The following is a 26,828-nucleotide window of genomic DNA, read 5'->3' as shown; positions in this document are numbered from 1 at the left end:
GAGTAGGAGGATAGAGCGTGATTCGAGAGAGATATGTAGAGGAGCAGACTCCTCCAGCAGATTGGACTGTAGGTTGTCAATAAGCTCTGTCTTAATAAAGCCAGGTGGAAACTCGCACTCACCAACCATCATACTAAGATATCTCTGCTTTTCCCACTCACAAACACATATGTCGCAGCACGAAGAGGCAGGAACAAGCATACACCAGAAAGGCAACGTCTTGCGTTTGGGAAGAGACGCGTGCTCAATTCACCCCACCAGAGTAAAAGGACTATGCTGTATACCACGACAAGGCGGTAGAGCAATAGGGTTGGTGGGGAACGAGGATCTTCAGTTAGCTTGGAAGAAGAGCCATGGGATGAGGAGCAGCAAGTGAGTGATCGCAGTGCGCAGTGGGGGGGCGGCATTATTTGGTTGATTAGCTTTCTATTCCTTTCTTTTAGTTTCTCCATCTCCTTCCTGTGCACGGTAAACACTTTACAAAGAAAAAGGTACTACTCTATTTAATCTTGACTACAGCATTGTATCATTCGGCGATGGCAATGGATACCTCAGATTGGTATGCTTCTGCCCCGGGTTACGATGTTCTGCAACCACCATCTCTCGTCACGACAGAAATCTGCCCTTGTACATCTTCTTTCCCGGGCAACTTCTTTCGCTCCGTAGACTGGTACGTCTTGAATTTACCATTAAACCAATATGTCTAATTTTCTTTAGGTGCCCTGATGGTTCATCCCTGCTAACGACATCCGAGGACCACGTATTCCGAATATACCATTTCGATTCATCAGCAAACTACGTATCCTCTCACTTACCTCTTCTCCCTCCCACCGAACTCCCCCAAGCAGGTCCAATTACCGCCCACATCTGGCATCCACATGCTTCTCCCACCTCTCAAACATTCTCAATCCTCAGCGCTGTCCGCTCCCAGCCTGTACAGCTCATCTCCGCCTCTGACAGTCAGCGTCTTGCGAGCTACAGGATAATCGATCATAGGGAACGTTTCATCTCCCCTCTCTCGCTCGCCTGGGATCCTTGGACTCTCCAGTCAGATGCGCGGTTCTGGGCAGGGACAGACGGCGCGCTCGAGCAGTTCACCCTCTCCCGCCCTGGGGAAGGGAGCCGTTTCCCCCTTTCCGGCACACGAAAGTCCAAAGAAGGCCAGCGGGGGCTCATCAGCGCACTCGCTTTCTCCCCTTCCGGACTACTAGCATGCGGCAGCTTCTCCCGCACGGTAGGGCTGTACGATCCGCAGGACCCGAGGAGCACGCAGGGAATGGTTGACGTACCCGGGGGAGTGACCCAGTTGTCTTGCAGCCCGCAGGGGACGCTGATTGCCATGTTCCGGGGGGAGGAGGACATGTGGGCTTGGGATAGCAGAATGTTCGCTGAAGGGAGACATTGGCTGCTGAGTCCGCGTGTACCTGCTGAGGTATCGGGAGGGGCGGGGACACAACAGAGACTAAGGCACTCGCTCGACCCCTGGGGGAGGTATCTTTTTGCCCCCTCAGCAAGAGGCACGATCAGCACGTACGACCTGCTCTCCTCTCCCCTGCCACTGGCTTCCGATCCCTGGGGTGGAGAGCGCGGAGTGCAGCAGCCCATCGGCTCGTGGTGCGCACATGGGGACGCGGTGGGATGTGTGGCGTTGCATCCTAGTGTGGGGTGTGTTGTCACCGTTGGAGGGGGACGACATTTTGAGGATGAACATGAGGATGAGGCAGAGGTGGTAGAAGTAGTAGAAGACGGGGCATTCGGCGTACCAGTGCAGGCAGCGGGGCAGAAGGAGGATAGAGATGAACACGGGGGCGACGGCGACGCAAGCACCGACTCCGACTCTGACTTAGCTGACGACAGTTCAGACAGCAGCTCGACATCATCCATCCAGATCCTCCCCCCTCGGAAACCTCACCCATCCTCAGTCCAATATGCACGGATCATTCGCCAGTCCAGGCCGAGGCCGAGAGAGGCAACGCTTAAGATCTGGAAATTTCGAGAGCGAGTTACAGAAGAGGCAGAGGCTTGAGCGCTGGTTTAGGGAGTGTGTGAACGTGCTCGTGGTATTCGATGTCATTGTACACTATACATTGTGTTCAATCTACATAATATATGTAATCTCACAACAACAACTATAACTTTCAAGCACCCTCTCCCCCAGCATCCCCCTTCTGGCGCATCCTCAGATCCAACCCCCTCGCTACCCAGCCCAAAGCGCTCCCCAAAACCAACGACGCCCCGGAGTAGGCGATCATGGGGTAATAGTTGCCCCCGCTGCTCTGTAATATCGCGCCTGCGATGGGGCCTCCGGTGGGTTGTCCCACGAGTTCAGAGGTGAAGAAGAGGCCTGTAATGGCTGCCAGTCGGGTGTGGTCGAAAGCGTGTGCTAGGACGACGGGGAATATACTGTGAATAGCGCGAGTCTATTTGTCGCCAGCAGGTGGAAGGAAGGGGGGACGTACCCAATATACCCACCCCCACAAAGCCCGTAAACAATTGCCAACACCATACACAGCGCATAGCTCCCGCTCTTGTTCGCCAAGCTCCAAAACAACCACTGACTCGCGCCCGCACAGAACATCCCTGCCAGGACGGTGTTGAACCGCCCAGCACGGGTGTCCGCGATCGCACCGAGGATGATGCGCCCGGAGGCAGAGCCGAGGTTCATCATGCTCACTAGGAGGGAGGCGAAAAAGGGCGTACAGACGGTGTTGGTGCTCGCAAATGTGGGAAGGTAGAAAAAAGGGACCAGGTACCTTGCGTGTTTGCATTAGTAAGGGTGGGGGCGAGGCGGAGGAGGACGCATCCGAAAACGCTCACCGCACTCGCACAGTAAAGAACGGCAAATACTGGGTCCCGGAACATCCGCCAGTCCAATATCGGCTCGTCCTTCTCTCCCTCTCGCCATCTCGCCTCTCGTGTCTTGCGCTCCTTAAGAAAGACGATAGCGATGACGCACAGGCCGAGGTTAATGAACGACGATACGCGGAGGGCCCATTGACGTCCGAGCTGCGAGATGAGTAACCGTCCGATAAGCGACCAGAAGACACCACCCAGTCCAGCCCCGGATGCACCGATCCCAATCGCAAGTGCTCGTCGGCGTGCGAACCACTGTGCTGGGATAGCAGCGCCAGGAACAAAAAGCATCCCAGCTCCAGCACCTTGGATAATCCCTTGCGTGACAATCAGGGTGGGAATGGACGTGCAGAAGCCGGCCGACAAGGTGCCGACAAAGAAGACGATAGAGCCGACGATCTATACGAGGGATTGAAAAATTAAGACGTGCAATATAATGAATGGGAAGTACTCACGGATACTGCGCGCATGCCGTACCGTTGACACGGCCGGCCCATAAATGCACCCAAAAAGAGCGTGAGAGCGACACAAATCGATCCCACGAGATCAATTTGCTGCATACATCTTATGATATTTTGATGTCACGAAGCGATCAGAAAAAGCGATCAGAAAACGCACTGTGGCGGACACATCTGCGAACTCCCGGAGCTTATACTGTTCCTGATACACACCGAACCCGTAAGTGAACCCGAGGTCGACAAAGTTGAGGATAAAACTATACAAGGTTCCTTCAGCCGTCGTAGCGTTCTGATGGCATGAAGTTGACTCACGAAGCCATTATAGTCAACCAGGCCGTAATTCCGCCATCTGGTGGCTGGTCTGCTCCAGACACGACCTCGGCTGATGTGACCTGCGTGCCCGGCTTTCCAGCCGCGTCGACAATGGCCCCAGGCTCCGGAGTGACAGTTCGCAGTGAATCATCCCGTCTCTCTTCGGTCGGATCTGCGGGAGTTGTTGAATCCATGAATCCAGACACGTAGAAAGAGAGACGAGAGGAATTTAGGTCACAGACGGCATTGTGCAATGCAAGCACACTTGAAGAAGGAAAAGCAGGGTCTAAACCTGGCATGGCCGAGAACGGAGGCATGCCGTGACCGGCTGTCAGGGTTCCGGCGCATCAGTTACTTCTTGCGGGATCATGTCCCGAGATCGGAAGGTCGCCAGCCGTTGAGAAAACAGAAGTTGGGAGCCAAAAAAAAAAAGAAGTTTTGCACACGTTGCGTATGTGCACCATTAGGATCATGCCCGGTTTATGCCTCCAACCACTCGACAAGTCGCTGCTGGCAACAGGTGTCATTGTACAGCTGCCCGGATCATGAAAGCATCGCTGATATTGTACTGTGTCAGCAAATCAAGCGCGAATCTTCTTGTTGTTGTTACATGTCTTCGCAGTGGCATCGGTTAACGGCCGGGAAACACTTCTCGGGGCTTCATCATCATCGGAGTCCAGGACAATTACCTCAACTTTTCGTTTGTTGGCTTTTGGTGTGTTTTTTCGGGTTTTGTCGTAGATCTCCTCTTCCACAACTCTACAGACTTCCATATCTACACCGGCGCAGAGAAGGACATCGGCCCAGATCTGTTTACAATAAGTTTTGTGGTGACACAAAGCGGGCGACGAGCAGACCTTTTGCGTCTCCATAAGATTGTCCCCAGGCCCCTTGACCTCGACGAATTTAGCAGTCTTCTTGGCGGCATTCCAGATACTGTATGCTGTTAGCACCATTTTCGGGCTCATTATATGACAAACTCACATGAGGTCGGGAACCCCACTACCCCTCTGACCATATTCTTCGCAGAGCAAGCGACAGATCGCAGATAGTCCTTCGCCGCCAATACCCTCCGCAATCCCCACCAAATCGCCCTTTTCGAACATGTCCCATCGAACGCCCACACACCAAGTCTGATTTGGACGCTCTCGATCATCCACGTCAGCAATTATACGAGGGCCCTGTCCCGCTCGTAGTTCTTCTAGTCGCTTATCGATCGCTTCTCGGCGCACAGAATAGAAGGTGTCGTACGTCAAATCAAGCGGCGCGGTCTGATATTTGGTCTCGAACGCCCCGGGAATCGGCATATACAAAATATCAAAGAAAAGGAGAGTGAAAAGCGTGGACACGATTCGGCCTTCAGAGTGAAAGCTAAGCAGAGATTTAATACTTTACAAATAACCATGTTTGAATGGCGTACCCACGATATCCACGCTTTTCGTACCACTCCAACGCAAGTTTTTCCACGGTGACTTCTTCGTCTCGCCCTTGCCAAATAGATTTCATTCCAGGGGGAGCCTTTGGTGGAGCATTGTCGTCGCTTGATCTATTTTCTTTCTCACTCGACTGCGATCGCTTCAACGGAGATCGAAGGTCGTCGGTCAAAGCGTTGGGTTTGAGTATTCGGATGCCAATAATGGTATTGATTGTAGGTTTGCGCAGGAACACAGTGTGTATACGACGCGTCTCCTCAGTGACTTCCAACTTCTTTTCCAGGCGTGTAAGTCGTCTCTCCAACGAAGGGCGATAGACTTCAGAAGGGGATCAGTTAGACAGTTACACCGACTGGAGAGACCGCGCACTTAAATGCGTCTTGGGATCTTCTAGTCCCGTAATCGCGACTTTCATCGCTTCCTCATAGGTGTCTCGTTCCTTTCCGCAGTGCGTCATGAGAATAAGGGCCAAACGCTCGTACCATCCTCTGCAACAGATGAGTCGAGGCCGTGTTGAGAAGACTTACATACCCTCGCTTCCCCTGGCGCCATCGCTGTTGTGAGAGCAAAGCACGCAGTATGCGCATCTCGTCTTCGTATTCACGGAGTTGACCATATGCTTCTGCAAGCTTTCCGACAATGCGCGTGAGGATATGACCAGGATCGAATCGCCGCAGACTGTCTCGTTGCGCCATACTTTCACTCCCAACTTCCGCGACAAGTCCTTCCCATTGAGAATACACACTGAGCGCAAGTGCTTTCACGCCCCTGGCGATTTCCAATCTCTCCAAATTGTAACCTTCTTGACCTTGCAGTAAGGAGTCGACGCGCCCCTCAAGATTCAACGCATATTCATATTCAAGCAGCAATTCTCGAGTCGGAAAAATAGACGGGGTTCTCTTCGTTTCATAGGGTGGGTAATGGCGTCGCTTGAATGAAGCCAAGATGAGGGGAAGCAAAACATCTGTGGGCGTTGTACTGGGAGTTGATCAGCACAAGATGCGCAGAAAGACCAAAAGTATCGCACCTTCTGAAGAATATAAGACTCAAGCGAGAAAATATTTGGCAAATGTGGTCGTTGAGCTTGACCGCAGAAGTGATCTTCTTCAAGATCAATGAACGAACTCGATCTTCCTGACTCCTGGCGATTGACGTGAATGGGAGCAGTGAATGGGAACCAGACGTCCTGGGGGTATTACGATCGGATTTGGTAAAGGAAAGCGTTATCTGGTTCGACGCATGCCCAGCAAGAGCAAGAATAAGCTGTTTCCTCTAAAATAGAGAAGAGCTTCAGACGAAAATCTGATCAATCTGCGTGGATACTTACGTTCTGCGTGTGCTTGATCTTCATCTGCCTCGCCAAATCCCGCAGCTCGTCCAAGCTCAGCGTCTCCAGCAGCTCATCGAGGCTCGCAGCTTCACAGTGAAACGCGAAAAATAGAACCGCCTCGTGTTTCTCAACCTCCGTGCACTTGAGCATGGAAAGACTGTGGTCAGACAGAATCTTATCAGATTCCATTTCCTCCTTGAGAGGACACACTTGTCGGGCCTTCTCTTCCGCTTCAAAGGAAAGTAGACTTGCGGCGAGAGCTTTCCGAAGTTCAGCATCCAAATTCGAGGGGGATTTTTTTTTCTCCGATGTTTCAGAAGTTGGAGACATGCGGACACACCCATCGCAGAGTTCGGATATTGCGTCTTCCAGTTTGTCCCCAAACTCATGAGAGTAGCGAGCGCGAAGGTCGTCGACCCGGTGCCATTTACCTCGCTTTCGGAGAAGAAGGCGAATCAAGAGGTAGCGAGAATAGTCTTAAAATATGTCAGTCGACGATAACGAGGACGTACTACCGCAATCTCACATGGCATGGCGCGAAATCTGTGCAACATCCCCAGCTCAGATGGAGTGAACAGATGTTCTTCATGTTCTAACACCGTCATGATGATATCTTGTGTACAAGTTGAGGACAGCGACAAGATCAAGCGAACTTGTTGGACGCGTACCTTCAAAAATTCGCACGTACAGGCTCTCGCCCGTCCAAACACTCTGTTGCGACTCCACCTCAGCACCAGGTCCATCTGGACGAGACTCGGAATCGATGGCTTGCGGCTTCTGAAATTGATCATCGCTCTGATAGAAGGAGATGATGTCTTCATCCCCAGGAAATCGTAGACTGCCAGAAAATCGAGAGGAGCTGGCCAGTGCCATAAGACGCGACGATGTGGTGGTCGTCGACTGAATGCGGGTGACTGTTCCAGGGACGCGTTGACAATATTCAACAAATAAGTAAGCTCCCTTATGCATCAGCATGCTCATGCTTTGAACAGTGCTTCTACCCAAGTCCCGTCGATCAGGCGATGCAATATATTGCTCACATGCCCATCTCCTGATCAACAGGATTGGATTGAAAAGCATGGCCACTTTACCACGTTCACATTACATAATCCATCAACTGATGGACCGGAATAGTTTTCAATCGTCAGAAGCATAGCCGCAACTTGAATATTGATGTATTGACCAGCCACAATTAAATCCAATAGATCAGCTTTTGGTGTGATCGGTATCTAGGGGGAGCTCAGTGTTAAATACCCCATATGGATAATTCACGTGCTTAGTTCTTAGTCGGCAGTTTAGATGTTGAGACGTGTCACAAGTGGCAGTTCCTGTTTCATGACATGGTTACATATTAATAATGATAATTGAACACACCATGATAAATATCTGTGGCCCTAGTTGCTGGTGTTGCTTCAGAATATAACAGACAGACAGAGGCAAAAACAGTTGTCTGGCAGCTTGTTTTTGAGTGCTGGTCTCTCCCTCTATTTCCCGTGCTAGTCACTGGTCACTCCATCCATTTCCCGTGCTGGTCACTCCGTCCATTTCCCGTGCTCATCACATACACTGCGAAAAATCGTGCCCACCACACCATTCTTCTTCCTCTTCACCCTGTCATCATGCGGATCCTGGCAACACTCTTCGGCATACACATGGTTTGGCTGATGTTCGTCTTTGCACACCCGTCCCTGCACCAGGGGTATTGCTAAAGGAGGAGGGATAGTTAGTGTGAGTTGCGAGTTCACTTCTTGCTATTGCCATGAGGAAGAGCTGACTGAGGTGCAGTGAGAGAGGCCCTCTGGACTTGGCAAAGGGTCCGGGACCGTCCGCCCCATCCCATCCACCCAAGACTGCGTTGGAACTGCTGCATGAAGCAGAGGGGGAGCGACTACAACGGGAGCACATGAAGGCGCAGGTGACCGACAAACTCAGAGCGCTGGACGAAGATTGGTACACAGTTACACAACACCTGGGACACAGTATTGCAAACAATGACAAGGCGAGAAACAAGTTTGATGAGTGGAAGAAGAGTGTTAAGGCTCCTCCGGAAGGAAAACCGTTAACCGAAGAAGAACAAGTAGCACAACAAGCAGAGAGATTACAAGAAGCAGAAGACGATCATGAAGATGCATGCAAAGACGATGGATGCAGTTGAGAAAGAGCAAGAAATTGTTTCCTGTGCTGGCACATTCTTATTTGGGACTTGCCACGAGACAGAGGGAGCTCAGGAGGAGACGGCAGCTCGGTGGAAGGAGTGGAAGCAGAGAAGAGACTCACAGAGGAAGCCGAGAGGAGACTTACAGAGGGAGAGTGTACGAATCCACAAGCGGCCACGGCGGCCGCTTGGGCCGGCGTCGCCTGTGCATGGTATATTCTTGTTGTCTCCATCAGTTAAGAAGCGGAAAGCAGAGTATTTACGCCGCAAGAAGCCACCACCGGCAGGGGATCATGTGCACGGGCGTATATTCTTGTCTCCATTACCCTCTGTCAAAGAGGATAATTCCGTTTAATTACGGCTTCGTTTCCTTTACAGCACGCCATGACACTGCTGCTTGTTTCTTTGATTTCAGTTACTTTCATGCATACATCCATTGTGCATCCATGTATTCATCCATGCTCAATGACCCTGGTGTACTCTCGACTTGATGGACCTCGGCAGCGCTGGAGGTTCTTCCCAAGCCTTGAGCCACCCCTCTGGTGCACTGTTGTCCTCTTTGGCCGGGATGGCAAACACTGCCGTGACGAGCCAGACATCTTCGTGCGGCTCATGGTGTGACATGAGCGTAGGCAGCACCGTACGCGTAGCCATGATATTCGCGTTAGCGTCGACGTTCACCACCGTAGCCGTACGGGCATGGCTGGGCGATATGTCGAGAACAGCGCTGACCCCCGCGGAGGAAGCAGCAAGAGCTCCGATGCCGCCTTCGATCCTCCCCTCACCTGTCTCGGGCAAGAACCCAGGAAGCGCTCGCCCATCCTTCCCCTGCCCATAGATTGCGAATCCGCCATCCGCACCCTGGATTTTACGTGCCGTCCTCAGCCTGTGGACACGCCAGTGCCAGTTCGGTGCCTTGGCCCTGGGCGGGTGAAGCCAGGTTTCTACCTCGACGTCTGGCCAGGGTTTCCAGCTGCTTCGGAGTACAGGAACGCCGTCGTCCACCTCTATACGAGCGTTGAGCGCCAGCCTGCGGACGCGCCACCGCTCCCCATCGTCGGAGAGGGCGAGCATGCTATCCGCTGCCTGCTGTTCGAGCTCGAAGTTTCCAGTAGGGACAGAGAAGCCAAAAGCGGAGGAGTAGGCGAACTTGCCGTACTTTTCCGCAGTGTGCCGCAGGGGGTAGTGGCAGGCTTGCCCGGACGAGAGGAGGAAAGTGTGACCCCCCAGCCGGGTGATGATGTGCGACGGGTGATCGAGCGCTACGGTGAAGGGGAGCGACTGAGGGTAAGGCTCTTCAGGCGTTGACCAGAAGGGGTGGGACTCGGGCAGGGAGAGAGGGATGAAGGCTTTCATGCACCAGTAGGGCGATCCAGGGGAATTGTAGTTCTCCTGCAGAGAGGGGGTCCATTAGTCCAAGCCGCCGGCCAATGCGATACAGTGACGTACCGTCATATACATGTTCGGGAATACGAACCCAATTGGCATCGTCCCATCAGAGTTGAAGATCGCTTGCTTGCTCCACCACCTCAGATTCCTCAGCAGCAAGCCTTTCACCACCCCCCACCCGAGAGGAGACGGCAGCTGCACGTCCGCAAACGCCAATGCGCCCCAAAACGCCGCCATCGCGAACCTGTAAGTCATACTCCGGCCAAAGGGGATCGCGCGCCCCTGCTCGTCAAAGTAATGCACAAAGTCTAGTGCGAACCTGCTCCCTCTGTTTCTATACTCCGCATACCTCTCCGGATCCGAGTCCTGCGCAAGCTTGGAATACACAAGCTGCGCATAGTGGATCGCGTACGAGGAACTGTAATAGTCGAGCTGCCGTACCCCCTCCGGTCCATCAGGGGACCACCCGTCGCCGAGGTAGAAAGTGTCGAGGTGGTCCAGGTCGGCTTTCATCCGTTCAGGAGAATGGGGTGCGCCGACTTTGGCTAAGCCGAGGTTGGCGAACACGCGGAACCATAGCCAGTTCGCTGTGTTCCTGTGAGATTAACCATCTTGCAGTAGTGGGGAGGAAGACGCACTGTCAGGCATCTCCTTATCGTTGATTGCGCCAAGCCAAGCAGCAAGATTAGTTTTCCCCTTCTCGCTCAGCGGCTTCCACAGCTGTTCAGGAGCGATAGCCAACGAGTACCCAATAGCAGCCATCTCGACCATCCTCTGATCCTTAGCCCTGCTCCAACCCCAGAACTCCTCTCCATCCGGGTCAGTCCCGCTCTCTAGCCCGCTCACCCAATTCTGCCCTTCAGGAAGCTCGCCTCCTCCCGCCAAGAGGGCAGATAGGCCCCAGAGAGGACGAGAGAACCCCTCGAGTTGGGCAGCGATGTCGTCGTAGTGCGTCCCGGTATGACCGAGCTTGATACGCGCCCCTCCGGGGGAAGTGTGGTTGGCGAGAGGCTGGAGGAGGGAGATGCATGCGGATTGGAGGTCGGTCCTGGTTTTGAACGGGTTTTGGGAGAACGGATGAGGGGTAGCCATGATCGTTAGGAGGAGGATGGGATGATGATATGAACACTGGATAATAAATGACAATGAACAATGATGACAGCGATAATAATGAACAACCCGAGCGAGCGGTATGTATTCCCAAAATGGGAATAAAGTCATTACCACAACCGATCACTCCGAGAAGCCGGCGCACAAGGCACATCTCGGCAATGGCTTCCTCACCACCTGCAACATGATACCAATACACAATTTCATATTTGAGTTGGATATAGGAACGTCATCCACCTCTTTTTGCATCTAATTATTACCCACAACTTGGCACTCAAGGTAAGGTACGGGTATTAATGGCGGAAACAGAAACTGGGCCAAGGATGGACCGAGGTTTGGCTTCGGCATCTCATCTCCGATGTTGGGGTTCCAAGGAGCTGGTGCTGTGAAAGGTCTGGAAGATGGGCGAATGAAGACGTGTTTTAGAATTTATTGGGCCATTTAACGGCGATAAACCAAAGTCCTTCTCAATCAAACCGAGCAGTATCCAAAAAGGATATCAATATGTTCGCCAGCAAACAATGGAGGCACTAATGATAAGTCTGGTTCTGTTCGCAGCCCATGCCCGCTGGCACCCCCGCATTCATGTAGCCAACCTGTGAAATTTGTGTTGATTATCAGTGGAATGCAGTATCCCGCAGGCAGTGATCGAGGGAGAATGCGGCGAAGCTGAGAAGGGAAAGCAGACTTTATCGTTAGTTGCAATGGTGTCGCTGAGCAGAGATCCTGTGTGGGGATATTCAGTCAACACCGATCCCTCTCACTGCGGGGAGTTTCTCCGGGGCCCCATACTGATTACCCCGGATTTAGTTGTCGGCGAGGTCGGCAGAGGTCACGCTGGTCGGTTTTTGAAAAGGACTCTGTGCTTCAACACGCCACAGTTGATATCCTTTTTGGCGGTCCGGGACGGTCCGGTGAAGAGTGGCCGGGGATGCGGGGACCCCAGAGCTGTGGATAACCGGCGAAGAGGGGGTTGCACGTGGGCATTTGTTCCCGGAGGTCGCCTGACGTCAGCGATCTCGGACAGGGACAAAGGGAAGAAGACTCTGTGAGCGCGCGGTAACCTCGTAAGACATCTTTCTGCGCCTCTTTCATCTTCTATCCCACCCCAAGAGGGAGTCACCGCGCGGTATGCTGCTTCTCTCTCTAAATGCCCTTCTTTGGCTACCGGATTTAACGGAGTAAGCGTGCCTAAGCGTGCCTGATGCTTCAATAATATTAATGGGAAAAAAGGAGAGAGAACGGCATGCAACGGGGGCCATCTCTGGACACACGCGAGTCCTGCGTATCCCTCTTATTCCGCCGCGTCTCCCCTGTCAGAGCAAGGCACCCACACTTGGATCCTGCGATTCCTGCTTCCTTGTGTACACCACTAGCTCTCTTTTGCTGCCTTGACCGGATCTGTCTTTGCTCTTTGCACTGACGACAAATTCTTACGACCGCAACGAACGCTCTAAGTAGCAGCAGAGTATTACGATGGAGATCGCAGCGCTGCAGAAACATCATGGTACATGGAGGAACATGCACGTCTACAGTACGCATTCCATTACCATCCAGACCTCCTCCCGCTCACCGGTCTCGCTATAATAGAACTGGCGTGTGTCGCCTATCTCGGTATTGTTGTCTTCGGTTATGATACCGGCATTGCCGGTGGTGTGGTGAACAACGCCTTTTTCCAGCACCAGTTCGGCCTCGCAGGGAGCAACGTGACGAACCTTTCGTCGAACGTTGTCTCCGTCCTCCAAGCCGGAGCGTTCTTCGGTGCACTCTTCTCCGCTCCAGTAACAGGTACACCCCCTCCCGCACGAATAAAATAGGAAACTGACAAATCGGTTGCGTCCTAGTTTATCTCGGCCGCAAATGGTCCCTCATCATGTGGTCCCTCATTTTCTGCCTCGGCGCCATCCTCCAGACCGTGGCGGAAGACCAGTTCACCCGTGGGCTGAGCTACATCTACGCCGGCCGTGTCGTGGGCGGCATCGGTGTCGGTGCTATCTCCGCGCTCGCCCCTACTTACGTGGCCGAATGCTGCCCTAAGGACGTACGTGGACGTATTACGGGCTTGTTCCAAGTCTGGGTCGCGATCGGTGTCCTTCTCTCCTACTGGGTCAACTGTACGTCGCACACAGCGTCTGTTTCGCAACTGACATCCCGCAGACGGCGTGGCCATCCACACCTCCCCCACGTCTCCCGACGTCTGGCGTATTCCCTTCGGCGTGCAGCTCGTTCCCGGAGGGCTGATGTGCGTCGGCCTTCTATTCTGCCGCGAGTCACCTCGCTGGCTCGCCCGCCGCGGTCGTATGGAAGAGGCGCTCGAGAACCTCGCTCACTATCGGCGCGCCTCCATCCACGACGAGGAGATCAAGATGGAGATGGCCGAGATCGAAGCTACCATCCTTGAAGAGCGGGAAGCACGCTCTGGACTCGGGTGGCGCGAGGCTTTCCTGGGCAAGGGCAACTGGCCCCGCTTCGCCATCGCTTTCATTATCATGACCCTGCAGCAGTTCTCCGGGCAGAACACGGTGGGATACTATGCGCCCCAGATCTTCCAGGCTATCGGGTACGTTGGTGCCACTCCTGCCCTGCTCGCCTCCGGCGTGTACGGCATCGTCAAAGTCGTCGCTACGTTCATATTTATCATGATCGGCGTGGAACGGTTCGGCCGTCGCTGGTCCCTCTTCGGCTCCGCCATTGGCATGGGTACACTATTCTACATCGTCGGTGCGATATTTATCACTCATCCGCCTAATCTGGCTTCGCCCACTCCCTCACCTTCGTCCAAGGCCATGGCAGCGATGATCTACCTGTACTGCGTTGCGTACTCCTTTGGCTGGGGTCCCCTTCCCTGGGTGTACGTAGCAGACATCTTCCCCAACCGGACGAGGCACTACGGGCTCGCTTGGGCCTCGGCCACCCAATGGCTGTTCAACTTTGTCATCTCTAAGATCTCGCTGACGATGGAGAATAACCTCCAGGGCAAGATCTTCATCACCTTCGCAACGATCAACATTGGCGGTATGGCTGTCTTCTCCTACTTCCTGCCAGAGACGAAGAACCGCTCGCTCGAGGAGATGGACATCATCTTTGGCGCAGTGACGCAAGAGCACAGGAACGAAGATATTCACAAGGCGGAGCTGGAGATGGCTGCGGGTATGAAAGATATCAACATGCGGGATGAGGAGGCGGCGTATGGAGCAGCCGGGTCGTCCAAAGTCGAGCACCACACGAACACGCAGAGCGAGAAACTCGAGACTGAAAACGTCCGGTGAATCCCACTTATTACCCTTTTGAGGAAAACGCGGCTGGTTGGGTGCCGCGCTCCGTTTATGTATGGTAATGACTATGATGGAAGATCATTTTTGTTCGATGGGTGGACGGATGGGTCCGTTGTTGCTCTGCACGATCTTGTACGAACCCCGGAAATGCATGTGTGACCCGTAGCCGTACTTTCGTCCTCCGATAACCCGAGTGTGTGGAGTATCACTCGGGGACGTAATTGCATGCGTCCGAGGTCTCTCGGAGGACGCAAGTTGCCCCGTCCTGTGGGAAGAGAATCTACCACGCCTCGGGCGTTTCTCATAAATGCCGAAGCTGGGATCATGTGGGTTCAGTGCTGGGGTTGCTACAGAACGTGTGAAGAGCGATAACTGGGGGGGCGATAGAGGGCGCTGGAAATAGCTGGTTTCTGATGCGCTCCGTAGGAACCCTGTAATAAGCCCTTTGCACCCTCTACGAGGGAGCTGATCCAGAATATTTTATTCAAGTGCACGAGCTGCAGTTCAGGAGGCGTTTGGTAACCCACCTCGGCCCAAGCATATGGTGTTCTGAATATTCTCTACAGAGTGAATTGAGAATTCGTACGGCAGCCCTGAGAGAAGGTGGGGTTACCCCGCGGGACCATTAGAACGAATGTGATTCTTACAAAGTGTGACCGGCAGTTGGGCACTTCCTTCCCGACAATTCTTAACCTGTGCTGTTTCTCTGTCAGTTCCCCCGATTTCTCACTCTTCTTCCCTTTGTCCTGCTCGGAGAAACGTTCTGCTTCTGTCAGCCTGACCTTGGGCAGCGTTCTGTCTCCTCCTGAATGTCTGGCTCACATCCTCCTCCCCTGAGGGCGCGGCACATCACGACGGCATGTGCTCCTTGCCCAATTATAGCTGAAATTGACCCTTTCATCGCGTAATTCTCCAATTCAAGTTGTCGTGCGACATGATATCGGGGCTTCTTGCAACCCAGATTCTCGGCCCGGGAGATGTTCACTCCCCACGGACGCAGCATTCTGAGCACACGTTTGCCCGCACCCTGTTTGTAATCTCCATCTGGCCCATTAGCGTCAGAAGCACCCGGGAGGAAATGTGTAGCGCTGATACTTGCCCACCGTGGGGTACTTTAGGCCCACTATGGAGGCGGGAACCCCTTTCGCTGTTTTTCCTTCTGTTCTCTTGCGTACAACTGCAGATGTCCATGTAAGTTGCTGGTGAATATGCAAGGGCGACTGGCCTTCAACAATTTGCGGTATGTGCTTCTGCTTGAAGGACGGAGAGGCACGCTGAAACCCCCATGCCTAGGGTATACCTGCTCGCTCTCGTGGCATACTCCGGTGTTTTCGTATTCGGCTATGACGTGTCCATTGCAGGAAGTGAGCTTTTTCCACACTTCAACAAACTTCCACTGACAACCCGGGGCAGGTGTCGTCGCCCTCCCCGGGTTTGAGAACGACTTCCTGGGCGGACAACCAGCATCACCAAACGTCCTTTCACTCGTTGTCTCTCTCCTCCAGGCCGGAGCCTTCATAGGAGCGTTGTGCGCAGCCCCGACTTCTGAATTCCTAGGCCGGAGAAACTCCCTCGCAGTCGCTTCCTTCATCTTCGTCCTAGGCGCGTCCATCCAGCTTGCGGCAACTACAGACATCGCGTGGCTCTATGTGGGCCGTGCGGTCGCAGGTATCGGCGTGGGGGCAATGTCTATGCTTGCACCTACTTATGTGGCAGAATCGGCACCCGCTAATGTACGTGGGCGGATTACAGGTCTGTTCCAGGTCGTCGTCGTCACTGGAGTAGCGGTACGTTTTGATTCTCTTTCAAGAACGTGTCCACTGAATTTGAGCACAGATCGCATATTGGATCACGTGGGTCCTCATCCAGAATGTTGAGAGTTTTATATTAAACAAGGTGCAGATACGGCGTCAACCAGCATGTCCCCGTTTCGTCCGCCCAATGGCGCATTCCGATCGCCTTCCAATTCGTCCCCGTGGGGATAATGCTCATCTTCCTCCCCTTCTGCCGCGAATCGCCTCGCTGGCTCGCGAGAAAAGGCCGTGTCGAGCAGTCGCTGCTCAACCTCGCCTGGCTCAGGAACGTCCCCGTCACGTACTCGAAGCTGCAGGACGAGTTTGCTAGCATACTCGCTTCGGTGAAACATGAGCGCGAGGGGAGGGGAAACTTTAGGGAATGTTTCCAGAAGGGAAACAGGATACGTTTTGGGATCGCTTTTATGCTGTTTGTGCTGCAGCAGTTTTCGGGGCAAAACTCTGGTTAGTCACCTGTCGAACGTGGGAGAGCGCAAGCTTATTCATCCGCTTGCAGTGGCATACTACGCTCCGGAGGTGTTCAGCTCCATCGGCATGTCCTCTACAACGAGCGCACTCCTTGCATCAGGCGTGTATGGGATAGTGAAGCTCCTCGCGACCTGCGCCTTCCTCCTAGTCGGAATCGAGCAGTGGGGTCGACGTAGGTCGCTTGTGTATGGCGTGCTCTGGATGGCAATCATGTTCTTCATCATTGGTGCTATACTGCAGACTCACCCACCGACACTGGGCCAGTCAGTGTCGAATTGGTCCATTGGAGTGGCCATATCGCTGTACATTTATGTACTGCCGTATTCGTTCTCAATCGGACCTATCCCTTGGTGAGTTATTAGTGTGCGCACTGGAGGAAGCTGAGCGTGGTCAGGGTGTACTGTTCTGAGATATTTGGAAACGCGATACGGCATTATGGTGTAGCTTGGGCTGCGGCCACGCAATGGATCTTCAAGTACGTTCCGTCATACTGGACTTGCAGGTTAACTGAGACGTTCCAGCTTCTTCGTTACCAAAATCACGCCAACCATGCAAGAACGTCTTCCAAAAGGGACGATCTTCTTCGTCTTCGGCTCCATCAATCTCCTCGCCGCTGTCTTCTGCTTCTTCCTCCCAGAAACACGCGGCGTATCGCTCGAAGAGATGGATGTGATCTTCGGGTATGTGTCGTACGAGCGCCGGCAGAGGGACGTCATGCGCGTCACGAGTAACTTACAGCATGGAGCGCTGTCGGGGCCTAACGGTGGTCAGCACTTGTTTGACGAGAACGGGAGCGAGATTGAGAGCGGGCCGACGAGCCCGAGGAGCGTGTATGCGGGGCATAGGATGAGCACGCTGCATGAGGAAGAGGAGGGCGAGTACAAGCATAAAAACGTGCGGGGCGTGGCGTCGTGAAAAATATTCGTTTAGGTGTGGTTTCTATTTCCGTTGGATAGAGGATGCCATATTTGCATTGTGTGTATATATGTATTCTGCTGTGTTGTAACGAACCAACTCAATGTGATGAAGATAGATTGTCCAATGAGTGAGTGGACGGTCTCGTCGCGGGTTGTTGACGTTCCCCAAGCACTGTCTCTGGTCAACGTTCACGGCATGTCTCGCTTCGATCGTACTGTAGCTCAAAGACAACGACGATGGCATGCATGAATCGATGGCCATGATCGCATATAAGAGGTCGAACGGTCTGTCAGTCCCAGGTGGTGTCAAGCGTCCCCCCCATCTCTTCACTTCGTCGGCATCTCATCTGTCGCCCCGGCGGCTAACCACTCCTTAACGTCACCCAATGATAACCAGCGCAGGATCGCTGTACCCTCCACAGAACGCGCTAGACGCGCAGACCAACGACGGGTGGACGCTCTGGTTTGGTGGAGACGGGTCGGTCATGATGCTTCCCCTTGTTGGAGGGGACCAACCTTCAGCGGCCGGGACGCCGGCTAGTGTTACGCGTGCGCATACACTTTGCTTAGTTTGGATGGTGCTGATGTGTATGCAGCGACGGTCACGCATATACCTACTAGCACTACCGTAGCCCTGACAAGTCAAACGATCACCACCACCACCAGCGTCCATCCCAGCCCTTCCCTCACCCCTTCCGCCGCTACCAGCTCAGCACTCGCCTCCTCCGTTTCCTTACCCAAAGGCGCAATAGTAACAATAATCATCGTCGGCACTTGTGCGGTGGTCGCTGTGGCCGTGTGGGTGCTTACTTGCCTCTGCCGCACTCGGAGACGACGTGCACACGAACTCGAAGATGGTGAAAGCTACTATCCCTTCGGGACGGAGTTCGGTTTGTTCAGGGGAGTGTGGAGCAGGCCAACGACACCGAGCACTCCGAGCCTGAAATGGCGACCTGCGAAGAGCGAACGAGAGAAGTCTGTGCCGCCTACACCTCGTGTGCCAGAACCGGTGATGACACTGGAGAAGGAGATTTCGGAGAAGGTCATGCCCGGTCCACTGCCGAAACGACTTTCTGACGGACCGTATCCGACTACTCTGCAGCTCCCCGACGGATTCGCAGAGGATGACCCGTTTCCCGCTCCGCAGCGAACGATGCTAACGATCGTCAATCGGACACCGTACGAGGAGAACCCGACTGGCTGCGAGTCACCATTCGAGCACGTAGCGCTTGGCTCACCTCATCCCGCTGCGCTGTTTAAGACCACTCCCCGGTCTCCCTGGACAGGGAGCGTCGACGGGTTCCACAGTCCTGCAGTGGTCATCTCAAGCCCCACCACCGCATCCGTTACGTCCGAGCCACCTCCGGTGAATGCACCAGAGGATAGCTGGAACACGTTCAAACGCACAGTTTCGTCCGCCATCACGACTTTTTCATCCCAGTTCTCGCGCCCTCCCCAGGTACATATGCAGGACTCTTTCACCCGTTCCAAGCCAGAACGATCCCAGTCCTTGCGCACCACCTCCTCGGCTTCATCAGCAGGGTCAACCCGCCGCGCTCGTGCGCTCGACCGAGCCCAGATGGCACGTGTCATCTCCCTCGACCGGGAGGCACAGCGGAAAGCCGACCTAGCACGTCAAGAATCAGCACCATCGGTCTCGAGCGGTCTCCCAAGCCCGCATATAAGCACCCCCAACCCGTTCGAGGAGACTATCAGGTTTGAAAGTCCTGCGCCTATGAACGGGCTGGTTAGGTCTGCTAGTCAGATTGAGCGCTTGGGGCCTAAGAGAATGGACACGACGTCGAGTAGTTACAGCCGGTCGAGTTTCCGCTAGAGCAGCGTATGGTAGACAACATCGTATAATGACAATGGCAGTAAATACATATCAGTGAGGAGGCGTATGGTTATCAGCGCTAGTCACCGAACCCTTAGGTGTTTGACATCCACGGCGACAGCGGCGACGATGGAGATAATCTCTGTGTCACTGCTTATCATACATTCCCCAGCCTCATCCCTGTTCGACGTCCACGCTCACCGCTAGCGCTAGATGGCGATGGGATCTGATAGAACATGATCGACGTTGTCACTTGTCTCCCGCCTCTACCTTCTTTGCCCGCTTTGCGCACACCTGCAGTCTCCATACATAATTCAGAACGATGTCACCGTCGGTAAGCACGCGCTAATGTCAACGCACCGCTAGTGCTGACTTGCACCAGCGCCCAAAAATAATCTATGGCCCACTCATATCCCCTCTGTCAAAGCGCGACATCCGTCTCTCCCCGTGCTCGCTCCTCTCCGTCTCCTCTTGCGGCGTAATCGAATGGGCGGAACATGATGTCGACCCGTCTTCCCTACAAGAGGTGCTCGCGAAACACGGCCGTTCGTTGGAAGATAGGGATGTGGAGTTCATACAGCTGAAATGGGGGGAGTGGATCATGCCTGGGTTCGTAGATACGCATACAGTGAGTTCTTCCTCCTCTTAGGAACCCGAGCAGGACTGACATCGAAGGGAAGCATGCCCCCCAGTTCCAGAATAATGGTGCTGGGTCACAGTACGAGCTTTTGGATTGGCTAAAGTATGTCACTTTTCCCGAGGAGGAGAAATTTGCGGATGTCCAGTATGCGAAGAAGATGTATAGACGGGTGGTACGGGCGTCGTTGGATCTTGGGGTGAGTCTCCTTGCTCTGTCAGAAGGTTAACTGATGAATCAAAAAGACAACGATGTGTTGCTGGTACGGGACTCTGCACCTGGAGGGCACAAAGGTGCTAGCGGATATTACGCATGAGTTGGGCCAACGCGCCTATGTCGGGAAATGTAATATGGACCGGAACTCTTCGCCAACCTACCAGGAAGCGTCTGCAGAAGAGTCGATTGCCGATACGCGGTCTTTCATCTCCTATGTTGAAGCTCTCTCCCCGTCGGACAGCACCGCCCTAGTACGACCTATCATCACCCCACGGTTTGCGATTTCCTGCACCTCGAAGCTGCTCACCGGCTTAGGAGAGCTGGCAGCCGCACACCCACAGGTGCCTATCCAGACCCACATAAGTGAGAACAACGCCGAGATTGCTTATACCAAGACGCTCTTCCCGGAATGCAGCACGTACGCAGAGGTGTACGACCACTTTGGCTTGCTGAGGGAGAATACGATCCTTGCTCATGGGGTGCATTTGGAGAAGAGCGAGTTGGATCTCATCAAGCGCAGAGGGGCGGGGCTGAGTCATTGTCCGACTAGCAACTTTAATTTGAGGAGCGGATCTGCCCATGTAGGACAATGGCTGGACAATGGGAATAAGGTGCGAGCGTTTTGTGTGAGCTAGGATATGTGAACTTATTTGCTGCAGTGCGGGCTCGGGACGGATTGTTCGGGCGGGTGGACAGCATCAATGATCACAGCAATGCAGCTTGCAAGCGTCTGCAGCAAAGTCGTTTCCTTCTACACGAAAGGGGATGATGCGACTCTCACCGGCCGTTTCAGCAAGACCCAGTTTGCAAAGTACCAGCTTCCCATCCCTACCCTCTTCTGGATCGCGACTATGGGCGGGGCAGAGGTCTGCTGCCTGCAGGATACGATTGGGAGCCTCGAGCCTGGCAAGCAGTTTGACGCGGTCCGTGTGAGCATTCTCCCTGAGACGGAGAATATGCATCTTTGGTATGAAGAATCAGACTCGCTTGAGAGCATGCTCGAGCGGTTTATGACGAATGGTGATGAACGGAATGTCAGGGAGGTCTGGGTGAAAGGCAGAAAAGTTGGTGGAAGACTGTTCAAGTAGATCTCACAGGACCGATTGGGAGGGGGCAGGGAATACCGGGCATCTGTGGTGCGCGACTTGTGATAAGAATGAATACGATTGCTCACACATGGTCCAAATGCTTTCGAGATCGTAATGACTTAATCCCTTGGCACCTGGCATTCCGCAACGCCGAGAGCAGTCGCACACATCTCTGGCTTCCAAGCCGCGTACCGCTCGAACCTCGCCAACACCTCATAGTACACCGGCTTCGGGTTCCCATTCTCGTCAAACAGTGTAGGCATGGCTACACCATGACCAGGACCAGCTTTGATCCAAGAGACATCGTCACGAGTGTCCCAGCCTATGAACTCGTGGCAGTTGCTCGAGTACAAGCACGCGTCTATATAATCCCCCCAGATGGCGGCTTGATATCGCAGCGCAGCGGTCGTGTTGGTTGGGATCCACATGTCCATCTCCGTGATGAGCGCGTCGACGCCTAAGGCCGCAAGCCGCCTGAAGGTCGTCTCGAGCTGCTCTTTGGGAACGAAGGATCCCGGCTGAGCACCGATATGACTCTGAAATCCTACGCCCATGTGTGTGTAAGGGATGTGGGCGTTGGTGTGCAGATCTGCCAACAATTTGAACACGCATTCCGTCTTGCTGTCGTTCGTTGCCCCCGTGCTGTAATCGTTGTACACCAGTTTTCCTGGGTCATACTTGAGCGCGGTGGACCACGCGGCGTAGGGAAAAGACAGGTAAGTGACGAGCGGAACGGAGCCGCCGTCCATTGTCATGGTTGGCCAACGGTTGGCGGATTGGACGCATTCCCAAGCATCCATGGACATCGTGGTGCTGTCTCCAATGAGCTCGTTCGTCACATCTAAAGGCTCCGCTCAGTTCAGGCGAAATCAGACCACCTTATCTACATACCCCATGAAGTGACATACGAGCCGAGCCCGCTGATCTCTGCTGCAACATGCTCAGGGACAACCGTATTCACCAGGTCGCTGGCAGAGACGTTCCCTGGTAACCAGGAGGGCAGCTGGGAGTGCCAAAATGTGTTGTGTCTAGTCCGAGGATCAAACAGCGAAGAGAGTGGAGATACCCCGGGACGAACCCTCTGAATGAAGCACCGTGGGCAATGGCGTACTGTTGGACGCCCTTACAATCGGTGAGGTTGCTCACTCCGGGCTGTGGCTCAGTGTCATACCACTTGCAGCCGTTTTCGGCGACGATCTAGGATCGCCTGCATCAGTTCCATCGGTCACATCGGTGATACTTTCTCGACGTACATGATTCCACACATTCGAAAACTTGTCGCTTGTCCATTCTGCCTCAGCCGTAGGAGCGAAGATATCATGCGTACTGCCGAAGTGAAAAGGACCACCTTTCCGGATCGAGACCAGAGGCAGGACAGTCCGAATCGTCGCTTTGCCGGAATAAAGGTGAGGATTGTCGATCAGAAGGGAGACGTTGGGAATGGTCTGCGCGAGCACAAGTGCAGGGAGGAAGAGTAGGAGTACGTGCATCTTGTTAAGCGAAACGTTGATCAAGGTAAGGCACACGTCCTCCTCGCCCTCTCCTTCTGTTGACAATACCGAGCCTTATATAGGAAGGGGATGACAAGGAAGACATGCTGTTCCTGTAGAAAATGCCAACCTTCTCCGGGGATACCAAAAGGAGAATTTCTTCTTGAGGATACCAGACCATATGGAGGTCCTCACGGACTGTCAATTTGTTGGATATTCTGCCGAGGGCTTGATCGCGGCAATACTATCGAAAGAGAGGGATCTTTGACAACATCGCTCCCGTGTGAGGTACGATCATGCGGGGTAATCAGTTGGCTCGTGGAGAAGAAGCGCCCACTGCCTCGCCGTCCAAAGAGAGGCGAGAGAAGCGAGAGAAGCACGGCAGCATTCCGACACGATCTATTTTCTGCTCGCGCACTCCATCCAACATTGCATCCAATTTTCCGAGTGCTTCGTCGGACACCCGCAATACAATTCTCTGTCCTATTCCAGCCGAACCTCCAGAGAAGACGTGGCGAAACCTTGCAGCTAGCGCACGATGGATCGTGTGGATGAGCGGTCCAAATGGAAAATACCTTCCTGATTTAATAACCTCGCACTATAGGCGGATCATGTCGGAAGGCACACAAGGTGATCTGGATCACGCTTGCTGGCAACTCTCTGGAATATGGTCACAATCTCCGACGCTCCTCTGGCTCACGCCAAGGCACGCCAAGAATATCGAAGATCTCCTTCTCTGTCTTGCTCGCGATAATCACCCCCTCAGTCATTTTTCTTCTTTTGTTGTCCCGGATGATACCGCCGTACAGACCGCGCTGGTTGAGTGAGTAGCCCTTTTTGTGCGCAAGGAGTCGGATAGAGCGATTGAACAGGTCATCACCTGTGAAGTAAATGAGAGCAGCACCCTTTTGGTCCCAGGGTATTGCTAAAACATCTGGAAAAGACCAGTGGGTTAGGGTAGGATTAGGGATCCAGGCACCAAACACACCAATTCGACGCATCTTACCATCTGGGGGAAGCCGACCGATGCCCATGTATTTTTGCTCCAGAGAGTGGGTGTCAGCAGGCACGGCAAGATCATTCGTCAAGAGGCCTTTCTCATGCAGCAAGCGGATGAGCTTATTCAACATTCCTAATTGACAACATTACCATCTTGAATGGGACAAGCAGGGATAGCGTACCGGAATGGGTCCTTCCATCCGAGGGATCCCTTGTCAAGAGTATATCGATATCGCCCACAGTCTCTGCTCCCCTTCGATAGCTTCCCATTATGTAAAGTGTAATATTGCCGTCAATGGTCATTGCTGGGTATCTATGAGAGTTTGCCTTCCTTCAAGAACAAAGGGCTAACCGAGTTCCTTGATCTTGTCAAAGATGACACTTGCTTCGGCACGTGGTATGCGCTCCTGCAGGTCATCGTAGTACTTGAGTCCGATCTGCTTGGCTAGTCAGTAGAATATCATGCACACATGAGACTGGGACCGACGGCCTGATTCCGTGTCAGTTTGATTTCATCCTTGCGCTTCTCGACATCCTCTAGCGTCCTGAGGCCCATGCGCCACCACTCATGCGCCCTCTTCCGGCCCACATCATAGATCCCAGCAAAGAGCCTGCAGACCCGATATTCTTCTGTGTCTTCTGCTTGGATACGTTGCAGCTGACCAGTCTCGATTATCTCCATAATCTTGTCTGCGGTCTTAGCGCCGCTACCGCGGAGTTTGAGTGCCTGTTCCCTAGTAGTTATTTTGCGCCTGACGCGAGACAAATCTCCGATTACTTTTCGCGGCTCAGTTTCGCACATGCAAACAACAGTTATTCTTCTCACCTTTGTTCAAGTTGAACACTTTGAATGGATCAGCTTCGCCTTGCTTATTCTCATAGATCGACTTGAGTTCCTTCAGCTACACAGACTGTTACGAAGAGGTCTGGTAGATAAGGCGAAATACGACACCTTGTCGATAATGTACTGATTTGGGTTGGCTGACGTGATTTCATGGGGTTTCTCGAGGCAGGCAAACCCTTTTGCAGGAGCCTTGTCGAGGTCCAGCTGAGAGGTCCCTGCGACAGGTGACTCATCCATACTCTGGTCAGAGATGTCCAGAGAATCTCCCTCCTGTACAAGCTGAGCGGCGGCTTCGTCGTATAAATCCTCTAATGGATCCTTGACTGGCTGCGAAAGAGACTCAATCGGTTCGGACTCGTCTTCGTCGGACGGAAGGAGGGTTAACTGTCCTTTATGCAGTTTGCTGAGCTTCAGTTGCTTGACGTCGTGCTTTTTCGGAGTTTCCTCCAAGTCGCTGCTTGCATTGTCCCTCGATCTGGCACAGGTCAAGTTTCTGTCTTGGAACGTAGGTAAACTAAGAATACCTCCTCCGACCTGTGGACGAACTCGGCTCGGAGGATGTTGGCTGTGATTTGGAAGGCTTTGCCTTCTTTTCAATAGGCTTTCGATCTTGGTGAAGTATAGGATGCATCGTAGATCGCGGTATTTCTGGTCCGTCCGCCTCGTGGGAGGTCAGCACAAGAATAAGATATGTGAGTGATCGTACCTGTTGACAGTCTACCATATAATCCCACAGGACGATCTTGACGTCCGCAGGTACATTGGTCAGCCGACTGAGTCCCACAGCTTTGGCGGCAGATCTGTTATCAACTGCCGACTTCGTTGTGGCAATCATGGTGACGTCAGGCCCGTATTTGTCAGTAACATTGCCGCCCAACCGACGGACCTACTTTTGGATTAGGGCAGGTCTCTCAAGGCGCGAGAAACACGTACCACTATAAGACGTTCTCTCTCAACGCTGTGCTTACCAACATCTGACACAGCAAGGAATACCGTCTCGTTTTGTAGGGCCTGACAGGGAAACGGCTGCCCGTGCACCAATGGATCATAGTGATCTTGTATCCAGACCGCATACTCCTTTAACGGCAATTCGAAGTTCTCGTTTTTCTTTGGCACAGTGGCGCGTCGTCTTGCCTTCGATCTATCTGTTGTACTGCTTCCGTGATCAGAGACAGCTGTTTTGCTTGTGCTTGTGGTAGTGGCATCGGAGCGGGCAGAAGTGGTCATCGAGCGGAAAGAGACGCGTGAATGTTGATCAAACTTGCTCCGTGACACCGCCGGTGTGAGACTTGATACCCGACTCACATCAAGGTTGCCTGCATGAGGGTATGACATTCCCGTGAGGTCGATAGACGTGGCAAATGCACTGTTGCCTCTTGCAATTGGTTTCCATTCTGCGTTCGGCATGGTGGGGAAGGGGTTGCGATCTATTGATTGACCATCTTTCGAGGACGACGGTTTCGCAATCGTGGACGAGGCAATGGAAGCCCTACTATGGGATAGCGTACTGACGGCGTCCGACACTTGCTTATCGGAGGAGGCTTGATGCTCAGTGCTGTTTCTGCGCGCCTCCAGAAGGAAGTGGGTCATCCCATCGTCAGTATCTTCGCTGTCCGGTATACTTGGTATTATATCAGATTCTAGATCTCTAAAGTGAGGAAGTTGCCTAGTGGGTTTCTGATTAGGTCCTACGCAGAAAGAAGGCATCCAGTTCGTCTTGGGACGGAAAGAGCGGAACGCGGGAAGCAGCGGCATGATCACTGTTCATGGAGAGAGGAGAATGAAGCTATAGACAGTGGTCGATATGTACAAAGCAGACAAGTTCAAGGTGGTCGTCACAAATATGTGGCGATTTCGCTGGTCTCCATATTGTAGCCTCTGGAATATATCCGCGACCTGTGTCTCTCCTGGATCATGATTGTTGCCGTCAGAAAAGCGCGCGCGGCGAACGTGACCAAGTGACTGTGCCAGATAGTGGCTGTGTTTTGGATGGGGATTCGGAAGTAAAGTCGCCAGGCCGAGCTCAATTTTCCTTCTCCGGAGCAGCGTTAGGTTGCCCTTCTGAAGCTGTAAAAAGGGTTTTTGGGAAAATACAAAAGTTAGGGGTCCTGATATATCAACCAAATTCAGAACTACATAAATGGTGAAGAAAAAGTAATGAGCACACAGTACATGAGAGTGCTATTTTCTTTCTTTCTTTCCCTAT

At 53.3% G+C, this 26,828-nt stretch overlaps 11 protein-coding genes across 11 annotated transcripts; 5 read left to right on the top strand and 6 right to left on the bottom strand.

The window, feature by feature from the left end:
- Positions 1-536: 536 nt before the first annotated feature.
- On the top strand, positions 537-2,026 carry DACRYDRAFT_108666 (WD40 repeat-like protein; the record flags this gene model as incomplete). The annotated part of the gene is made up of 2 exons (XM_040768699.1): positions 537-670; positions 718-2,026. 2 exons carry the CDS (start codon positions 537-539, stop codon positions 2,024-2,026), a joined length of 1,443 nt encoding a protein of 480 aa, XP_040627497.1.
- Positions 2,027-2,138: 112 nt separating this feature from the next.
- Positions 2,139-3,817, bottom strand: DACRYDRAFT_108665 (MFS general substrate transporter; the record flags this gene model as incomplete). Its single annotated transcript, XM_040768698.1, has 6 exons — positions 2,139-2,403; positions 2,460-2,673; positions 2,754-3,252; positions 3,309-3,407; positions 3,472-3,568; positions 3,642-3,817. The coding sequence occupies 6 exons, from the start codon at positions 3,815-3,817 to the stop codon at positions 2,139-2,141; spliced, it is 1,350 nt and encodes a 449-aa protein (XP_040627496.1).
- Positions 3,818-4,204: 387 nt separating this feature from the next.
- On the bottom strand, positions 4,205-7,259 carry DACRYDRAFT_108664 (uncharacterized protein; the record flags this gene model as incomplete). Its single annotated transcript, XM_040768697.1, has 10 exons — positions 4,205-4,432; positions 4,481-4,559; positions 4,608-4,994; positions 5,044-5,374; positions 5,426-5,544; positions 5,588-6,034; positions 6,084-6,328; positions 6,384-6,862; positions 6,913-6,999; positions 7,055-7,259. 10 exons carry the CDS (start codon positions 7,257-7,259, stop codon positions 4,205-4,207), a joined length of 2,607 nt encoding a protein of 868 aa, XP_040627495.1.
- A 1,595-nt stretch (positions 7,260-8,854) lies between these two features.
- On the bottom strand, positions 8,855-11,022 carry DACRYDRAFT_80824 (uncharacterized protein; the record flags this gene model as incomplete). The annotated part of the gene is made up of 3 exons (XM_040776475.1): positions 8,855-9,933; positions 9,991-10,517; positions 10,569-11,022. 3 exons carry the CDS (start codon positions 11,020-11,022, stop codon positions 9,004-9,006), a joined length of 1,911 nt encoding a protein of 636 aa, XP_040627494.1. The 3' UTR covers positions 8,855-9,003.
- A 1,363-nt stretch (positions 11,023-12,385) lies between these two features.
- DACRYDRAFT_80820 (general substrate transporter) lies at positions 12,386-14,309 on the top strand (the record flags this gene model as incomplete). Its single annotated transcript, XM_040776474.1, has 4 exons — positions 12,386-12,574; positions 12,631-12,828; positions 12,885-13,154; positions 13,198-14,309. The coding sequence occupies exons 1-4, from the start codon at positions 12,517-12,519 to the stop codon at positions 14,307-14,309; spliced, it is 1,638 nt and encodes a 545-aa protein (XP_040627493.1). The 5' UTR covers positions 12,386-12,516.
- Positions 14,310-15,369: 1,060 nt separating this feature from the next.
- DACRYDRAFT_117080 (sugar transporter) lies at positions 15,370-17,512 on the top strand (the record flags this gene model as incomplete). Its single annotated transcript, XM_040770316.1, has 8 exons — positions 15,370-15,555; positions 15,609-15,679; positions 15,729-16,102; positions 16,152-16,168; positions 16,218-16,573; positions 16,626-16,947; positions 16,992-17,072; positions 17,119-17,512. The coding sequence occupies exons 1-8, from the start codon at positions 15,524-15,526 to the stop codon at positions 17,510-17,512; spliced, it is 1,647 nt and encodes a 548-aa protein (XP_040627492.1). The 5' UTR covers positions 15,370-15,523.
- A 1,497-nt stretch (positions 17,513-19,009) lies between these two features.
- On the top strand, positions 19,010-19,382 carry DACRYDRAFT_23030 (uncharacterized protein). Its single transcript, XM_040773062.1, has one exon. It carries the CDS (start codon positions 19,094-19,096, stop codon positions 19,346-19,348), a length of 255 nt encoding a protein of 84 aa, XP_040627491.1. The 5' UTR covers positions 19,010-19,093; the 3' UTR covers positions 19,349-19,382.
- A 288-nt stretch (positions 19,383-19,670) lies between these two features.
- Positions 19,671-21,289, top strand: DACRYDRAFT_108659 (Metallo-dependent hydrolase; the record flags this gene model as incomplete). Its single annotated transcript, XM_040768696.1, has 5 exons — positions 19,671-19,682; positions 19,731-19,976; positions 20,029-20,184; positions 20,231-20,812; positions 20,861-21,289. 5 exons carry the CDS (start codon positions 19,671-19,673, stop codon positions 21,287-21,289), a joined length of 1,425 nt encoding a protein of 474 aa, XP_040627490.1.
- Positions 21,290-21,408: 119 nt separating this feature from the next.
- DACRYDRAFT_117078 (glycoside hydrolase) lies at positions 21,409-22,939 on the bottom strand (the record flags this gene model as incomplete). The annotated part of the gene is made up of 4 exons (XM_040770315.1): positions 22,543-22,939; positions 22,368-22,486; positions 22,181-22,317; positions 21,409-22,130 (listed from the first exon to the last, which is right to left on the bottom strand). Exons 1-4 carry the CDS (start codon positions 22,777-22,779, stop codon positions 21,409-21,411), a joined length of 1,215 nt encoding a protein of 404 aa, XP_040627489.1. The 5' UTR covers positions 22,780-22,939.
- Positions 22,940-23,006: 67 nt separating this feature from the next.
- On the bottom strand, positions 23,007-24,643 carry DACRYDRAFT_80817 (Nucleotidyltransferase). The gene is made up of 6 exons (XM_040776473.1): positions 24,605-24,643; positions 24,266-24,555; positions 24,131-24,215; positions 23,961-24,083; positions 23,768-23,911; positions 23,007-23,713 (listed from the first exon to the last, which is right to left on the bottom strand). Exons 2-6 carry the CDS (start codon positions 24,458-24,460, stop codon positions 23,451-23,453), a joined length of 810 nt encoding a protein of 269 aa, XP_040627488.1. The 5' UTR covers positions 24,461-24,555; positions 24,605-24,643; the 3' UTR covers positions 23,007-23,450.
- Positions 24,644-24,777: 134 nt separating this feature from the next.
- DACRYDRAFT_100720 (uncharacterized protein) lies at positions 24,778-26,509 on the bottom strand (the record flags this gene model as incomplete). Its single annotated transcript, XM_040767483.1, has 4 exons — positions 25,556-26,509; positions 25,329-25,508; positions 25,169-25,283; positions 24,778-25,119 (listed from the first exon to the last, which is right to left on the bottom strand). Coding segments are annotated over exons 1-4 (1,458 nt in total), but the record flags the coding sequence as incomplete, so codon positions are not given.
- Positions 26,510-26,828: the final 319 nt, after the last annotated feature.

The sequence above is a fragment of the Dacryopinax primogenitus genome (assembly GCF_000292625.1).
Source record: "Dacryopinax primogenitus strain DJM-731 SS1 chromosome Unknown DACRYscaffold_12, whole genome shotgun sequence".
Taxonomy (NCBI): domain Eukaryota; kingdom Fungi; phylum Basidiomycota; class Dacrymycetes; order Dacrymycetales; family Dacrymycetaceae; genus Dacryopinax; species Dacryopinax primogenitus.
The sequence above is the reverse complement of the archived record's forward strand: the minus strand, read 5'-3'. Positions and strand labels throughout refer to the sequence as shown.

Excerpts from the sequence above, each read along its gene's own strand:
- DACRYDRAFT_80817 (XM_040776473.1), bottom strand. The coding sequence starts at position 24,460 with ATGGAGATAATCGAGACTGGTCAGCTGCAACGTATCCAAGCAGAAGAC. Across the intron at positions 24,216-24,265 it reads AACTGACACGGAATCAGGCC|ATCGGACTCAAGTACTACGA; the intron begins GTCGGTCCCAGT and ends CTAGCCAAGCAG. Across the intron at positions 23,714-23,767 it reads TGGTAAGATGCGTCGAATTG|ATGTTTTAGCAATACCCTGG; the intron begins GTGTGTTTGGTG and ends GGTCTTTTCCAG.
- DACRYDRAFT_23030 (XM_040773062.1), top strand. The coding sequence starts at position 19,094 with ATGGCACGTGTCATCTCCCTCGACCGGGAGGCACAGCGGAAAGCCGAC.